Source organism: Pygoscelis adeliae, unplaced genomic scaffold, assembly GCF_000699105.1.
Source record: "Pygoscelis adeliae isolate BGI_AS28 unplaced genomic scaffold, ASM69910v1 Scaffold248, whole genome shotgun sequence".
Lineage (NCBI taxonomy): Eukaryota > Metazoa > Chordata > Aves > Sphenisciformes > Spheniscidae > Pygoscelis > Pygoscelis adeliae.
The window spans coordinates 811,170-817,764 of NW_008825302.1; the positions used below are offsets into that span (position 1 = coordinate 811,170).

Sequence of the window (6,595 nt, forward strand, 5' to 3'; positions counted from 1 at the left end):
GGTAAAGATAGCCTTGTGTGCGCTTCCAGAATAAAGAGGTGTCGGAACTACTATGAGATTCTGGGGGTGGAGAGGGACGCCAGCGAGGAGGACCTGAAGAAAGCCTACCGCAAACTGGCCCTGAAATTTCACCCTGACAAGAACCGCGCTCCCGGAGCAACGGAAGCCTTTAAAGGTGAGGTGGGGGCTGGCCCCGTTTCGAAAGTCGTAAAGCAAGATTGAAACGGGGACAGACGGCCTCAGACTCACAGTTCTGCGCCTTATATAAAGGCGTCATACGGGCCCATACACCTTGTCATTTTTATAGACAGATATATGCGCGTCTCCACAAAATCCCGCAGCTGGTCGGCAAGGTTTGCCTTTTAATCTTCAGAATACAGATTTCCATTAGAAGCAAAGGGAGACGTGCCCCAGATCTCATTCCCAGATACTGCTAAAGGTTCGGAACGATGCTTGGAAATGATACTGGCCATGCAGGAGAGCGTGTGGTTGTGTAATCAATAACTGCTCTGTGCCATAAATCATTTTTTTATATATATATACACACACATATGCAAGCAGATGAAATTTGAGTCTGATATTCTGTGTCTGGACTTTTCAGTAATGTTGCAATCTAAACCTGTATCGACAATCTTGGCATCTAAACTCTTACGTCCTTTGCCATTTCCGTGCTGTGTTGCAGCTGTCTGCAACAGCACTGTAAGGCGGCGCGAGGAAAGTAAGATATTCATTCATAGCCTATTAGAATGAGGAGTTTTTGAAGGGCTTTTCTTTATTTTTTTGTGTTAGGGTTGTATTTCTCTATGAACTTGTTTACAGCCATGTTCTGTCAAAGATCAAGGAAGAAGATGAACCAAACAAATAATTCTGGGGTGGTTTGACGTAAAGTGTGAAATAGATATGCTGTACCGCTTCACAAGCACCTCTGCCGACAGAAGAACTTGGAATATGGTTCTGCATTTTAATTAGTCTCTGCAGTTATTAACTTTGTATTAACTGTATATGGTATATGGAGGTGCACTTCTATATCGCTGCTTAGTTTGATCTGATAAAATATTACGTTCTCACTCAGTCTCTTGACTGAAGTGGACTCTCTCACCTCAGTTTTACAAATATTTCGACTCTCTCCATATACTTTAACACTTTTGTCTTTCTCCTGGTATCAGTGATAGCAGGAAATAGGTTCCACCACAAGTAATGCCAGTGCTGTAACACTTTTTTTACAAAAGCAGTTCTTTCAAAAGTAACTCAGTCTTTAGTCAAGCACAAATTTTCTCTGCCTGTTTGGGCTTTTTTGCTATTCTGCTTATAAAAGTCCGAGATCTGGAAACACTGCGTGATATGCCTGTGTAACACTTCTTTTCATTCACTCTCCAGCAATAGGCAATGCTTTCGCAGTTCTGAGCAACCCTGAAAAACGATTACGATATGATGAATTCGGAAGTGACCAAGAGCATGTCAGCACTGGCCAGGCCAGGCACTATAATTACTACACAGAATTTGAAGCAGACATTACACCAGAAGAAATATTCAATGTGTTTTTTGGTGGGCACTTTCCTACAGGTCAGTATCTGTCTGCAGTGTTTTTGAAATGCAATGAACTGACGCTAGACCATAAAGGAAGTTCAGCTTCTCTTGGTACCGCCCAGGGAGTTGATCATACATCTGAAAGGAGCAAAAACTTTTTTGGATTTACTCTTTTCTCCCTTCCTGGCTTTTTATGCCTGGAAAAGCTCCCTTAATGCATGGTTTAAACTTCAGATTTTAGGAACTTCGTTCCCCCAGAAATGTTGTCAAAGCCTAGCCTTGCTGTCCAGGAATGCTCCTAGAAGAGAGAGCTGCCAGTGGGGTAATGGCTGTTGCTGCCGGGGCAAGTTCCTGACCTCCCAGCCTCTTGAAAATTTCTGACAGTGCTAGTTAGGGGTAGGAACATTATGGTCTGGAAAGGGGTTAGGCTGTTTGATTCCTGGGTAGGCAACATTTCAATACCAGCTGTAGCTGAAGACCCTTCTTTTTGTTGTTTATTCCCTCCGTTGTCTGAAGCCAGCAATGATACAGGAGGCAAAATAAGGTGTGAATGGGAAGGGATCAGAGGTGTCTTTGCTGATGATGATGTACTTGAGACACCTTACTGCATTTCAGGACAGCATGGCAGCGGCTCCTGGCATTGTAGTCTCAGCGCCCCTATAACTAGGAAAACACAGGAGTTCGTTTGGCTTGCGGCAGCTTGCATACTGTAAAGAAATTACAACTTCTTAGCTTAGAAAGCCATGTCTGCCAGGAAAGGCTGGCTGCTGCTGGATATGCACTCTCCAGTAACGGAACAGTAGATCCGTACCTGGAGCAGCTCTGTGCATGTCTCAGTCCAGCCTTGGCTTTTGTATTTGTAGTGAAAATGGAAAGATACTGCAAGATCAACGGAACAGAAGTTTGGATTAAAAGTAAATCTGAAAGCTCTGCTGAGCTCAAGGGTCTTCCTGGCAGTATCTGACAAATTGCTTTAGCACTCTTGTAAGCTTTCTCACCTCGAAGGCGTGGTATAAAGCAGCATACACGCCAATGACTACTGCCTAAAGCCACAAATACAGGTAATTACTTACGAGCTCCCCATAACCTTAGTCTGTGTGGTAGCATCTTGCAGCTCAGGGGACCTCAAATTGTTTTCAAAATTTGATCGGTAGAAGTGCAAAGTGAGCCAAACTCAGCGTGGCACAATTCCACACTGAGTTTGCAAGTTTTCCATTTCTGACTTAGCAAGAAATTGCCCCCGCGTGTGCCTTTTCCTCAGCCACCAGTGAAACATTGCTCTCGTGGAACGTGACTGCTATGAAACTGCAGGTGACAGGGATGCTTGGAGTTGAGGACAAGAAATTGAGGAGCTGCGGGAGGAATTTGGGTACTGGGCATGGCAGGTTTAACGGGTAGGGTGGCATGAAGAAGTAAATGGGAATTTTTATCAAAGTGGCAAAGAATAAGAAAATAAAAAGATAATTTCATAGTGATAGGTGTTGGTAGTAAACAATAGTTTCCTCACTAAAAAAAAAATGTTTTGTCTAAATTTATTTACATTTTCCTAATCTAAAAGTGAGTTTTAAATTAAGGAAAATCGTCAATTCAGTAGTTTTCCAAATAGGCAAAGTCCGCACAGTTTCTACTTAGCAGGAGAATTACTAGTAAGAGGGTGTCCAGATAGTTGATATAAAGAGACCGTTTCTTAAACTGTCGCAATGTTAAGTAGGACTTCTGTGCGTGAGCTGAAGTTTGTGCTAAGCTGCAGTGTTGTGCTGGTTTTTGTTTTGTGAGACCTTGCTATCACCAGGCTTTCTGGAAATCTGAGTAAGAAACGGTGGTGTTAGGGTAAACTCATTTGTATAGCTTTTGTGGGCAGGTTTATGGCTTGGTTTTTACCACGTGTTTTTCCTCGATGGAAATTCAGTGGAAAAATATTAAAAGTCACAATGTTAAATGTCATAAGTCTAAAAGGAGCCTCTCCACATGGCATAGTGTTGCAGTTGTAACGGGCAGAGGCTACAAGTTGAACTTCCTTCTCAAAAAATTAATGCACATGGAAGGAAAGAAACTGCCGGCAGAAATTCTTTGAGAAACTTGGGATTTGGGAAAACTTTTTTCTAGGCACCCTGCAAAAGCCATTCCTCTCTTCCCACACTTGCTTCTGTTTTTTCACAGCTTGATAAAATACTGTCTGAGCAGTGTTGAATGATAGAAACAAACTTTCTTTTTCAAGAAGGAAACTTTCCTTCTTCAAGCCAGCCTTGTTTGGCTCTCTGTTGGAGCTCTGACTGCAAACATGCCTAGACCCTTGGAAAAAATCTTTGAACAAGCAATGAAACAGATGTTTTGACACAATAGCAGGGGTCACTTCTGCCCAGGTTTCTTGCACAATTCTTTGGGAAATTCAGAGAAAGGACAGTATAAGAGTAAAAAATAGTGTGACGTCTTTCCCAGGGCTTAAAAATAGATTTGCATTTCTGTTGTCATGATAAGGCCATAAATTTCAATTCTCTGATACAAAGGCATTCTGAATTTCAAAAGAGGAGAGCGCAGTTGTTATTAAGATCTTCATATGGTGATAGAATCGGAGCTCAAGCTTCAAATCGAAACAGCATATGCAATTCTTTCCTCATTTTAGAATTTTTAAAAATAAGTCAATTACATTCAGTGTGCAAGAAAGGAAATCCTGAATTGTTTTGGGTTTGGTTTTTTTTTTTACTCAAAAAGCTATTTTTTTTAATCTTTCCTTACTATAAAATCATTAAGTGAAACTATTGTTTGAAGGAAGAGGAAGTAGAAATGGGTGTAGAAGACCATATTCAGTAATTATGGGAAGCCATAATTCATGGCCTGAGTCTGGTGAAGCAAATTAATTTTCCTGCTCAGAGCCTGGGGATGCAGCACAAGCTACGGCTTTGCAAGTGAATGTGACAAAAACAGTATTAAAATATGAGATACAATAATAAAAATTATAGTGTGTTTCTGCTGTTTGATTTAAATTAAGATGGACTTGGGGCAAACTTTACAATTTCTCTGGTACGCTTTTTGGAATGACCTGTTATTTTGACATTTAAATCTGAGGTGTGTTTGCGCTTTTTAATCTCCAGTCTCACAGCTGTAATTCAGGCCGTGTAGTATAAGCCTGGATAATCAACTAGAAACTCTTGAGAAATACCGGTGAGTACCAGCAACTGGATGCAAATCGTGACTCTCTCTTGGTTTCTTTTAACAGGAAATATCCATATGTTCTCAAATGTAGCCAGAGATGCGCACTATTATCCACGGAGGCACCGAAATGAAAGAGCATGGACGCAGGAGCAAGAGGAGGAAGAAAACAGGCCACAGGTAGCCAGGAGGAGGGATCTCTTGGGATTAAATATTCCACCAGGGTGAGGGGTCCACTTACGCATCTGAAGCCAGGACAAACGCTCAGTGTTTGTCCTCAAGTGCTGCAGCCAAATGGATGTTTTCCAAATGACTAGATTGTCTTTTATTAATCACTACTTTAAAAATACATTGTATTGATAGGATTACAGGCCCCGGAGTTTCTGTCACTGAGTGTTTTCCTGGTGGTTGCTTTTTGCAAGCTCTGATCGTTTGGTAATCCAACAACAATTAGTCCAGATGTGGACTGATAACGGATACAGAAGTACTGGCTTGTCCTCGTGGCGTATCTAATCCTTCAGTAAATTAGCGCAAGAGTTTCTGCCCAGGTGCTGCACGGGCTTTTTCCAGCCCGGGGCAGGATGGGTCTGGGATAATTTTCTACCAGCTGAAACCTCCAGATGAGACACAAGGTGTCATTTGTTGCTAGCACACAAACACACATGCCACCTGCCTTGGAAGAATCTTCCTCCGGAGGCAGTCTGTTAACCGAAGGAGATAGTTCTCCAAGGAAGATGAATTTGTCCCTGTGAGTCTCTTACAGTCAGGCCCTGAAAAAAACCTGGTACAGCCTATAGACAGCTAAGCTAGGGCAAATGAATCCCACCTACTGCCGCGTCAGGTATCCTTGTTGCTATCCCAGGGCAGAGGGCAAAGCCTAAATAGCTGCATATTATATTTTGCTCCTGATTAGAAAAGGCACTTTAGAAGCCAGTTTAGAAATCAAATGAAGAGCAGAAGTAAAGATCTGTGGTTTTTTCTCTTCGATATTTTTTTTCCGCTCTTTTGTTCTACTAAATTCATTCAAACAAAAAGACCAAGTGCTTGCATCCTGTCCCAAGTCACACTGCATATGGTCTCTTAACCCTTTACTTTTCAGCCATTTTATCCAGTGTTTGCACAGAGATTGAGATGTTTAGAATGCATGTAGCAAACTTCAGAAGATGCACGGAAAGCCGTAGGCCCAAATGGGAATTGCAGTGTGTTCCTTCAGTTTGGATTGTCAGCTGGTCACTGACAGGTACAGTGCTGTGGGCGCCTGTCGCCTTGTGAAGGAAGCTGTAGATGAAAGAAATGCCATGAAAACGTAATTGAAAGAAAATGGCTTTAAAGAGTTTTCTGAGATTATTAATAAAGGTTATTTTGAAGTTAAAATGTCATCCCTCTTAAAATTTGAAAGTACTTCCTCTTTTTTGCTTTTCAGTTTACATTTAATACATTGCTGAGCTATGATAGATAGCCTGGTTTCTGTGAAAAGATGCATCCTTTTCCATCTATCTTTTCTCGGCTACTAATTATTGTTGTTCTTTTCAGAATTCATATTCTGCATTTATTCAGTTGATGCCAGTTTTCATAATAATAATAGTGTCAGTTATAACTCAGCTGATGGCCACAAACCCACCCTACAGCCTATTCTACAAATCGTAAGTCATTTAAAAACGTATTTTTTTGGTCTTTGGTGTTTGCGATAAGGAGGTAGACGGAGGATGGACTCGCTAGCAAAATGCATGTTAGTGTTCTGTTCTGCTCTTTCTAGAAAGTGTTACCAATTTGTAAATAAGGAAATACCAACAGTCTCTATTGACGAGTTCTCCTAAGCGTTATCGCTGTGAAGTTAACTGTGGTGTGCTTTATTGTACTGTGTGCTGAACAAATAGAGGCACTGAGCCAGGAAGCTTTCTCAACTGGTGTGAAATGT

General features: G+C 41.5%; 1 protein-coding gene across 1 annotated transcript in view; it reads left to right on the top strand.

The window, feature by feature from the left end:
* Positions 1-6,595, top strand: part of DNAJC18 (DnaJ (Hsp40) homolog, subfamily C, member 18) — a 15,584-nt gene that overhangs the window by 1,813 nt on the left and 7,176 nt on the right. Inside the window, exons 2-5 of the mRNA XM_009330032.1 lie at positions 30-175; positions 1,378-1,563; positions 4,745-4,857; positions 6,211-6,320. Coding sequence (XP_009328307.1) covers positions 30-175; positions 1,378-1,563; positions 4,745-4,857; positions 6,211-6,320 — 555 coding nt within the window. The remainder of the gene's footprint in view (positions 1-29; positions 176-1,377; positions 1,564-4,744; positions 4,858-6,210; positions 6,321-6,595) is intronic.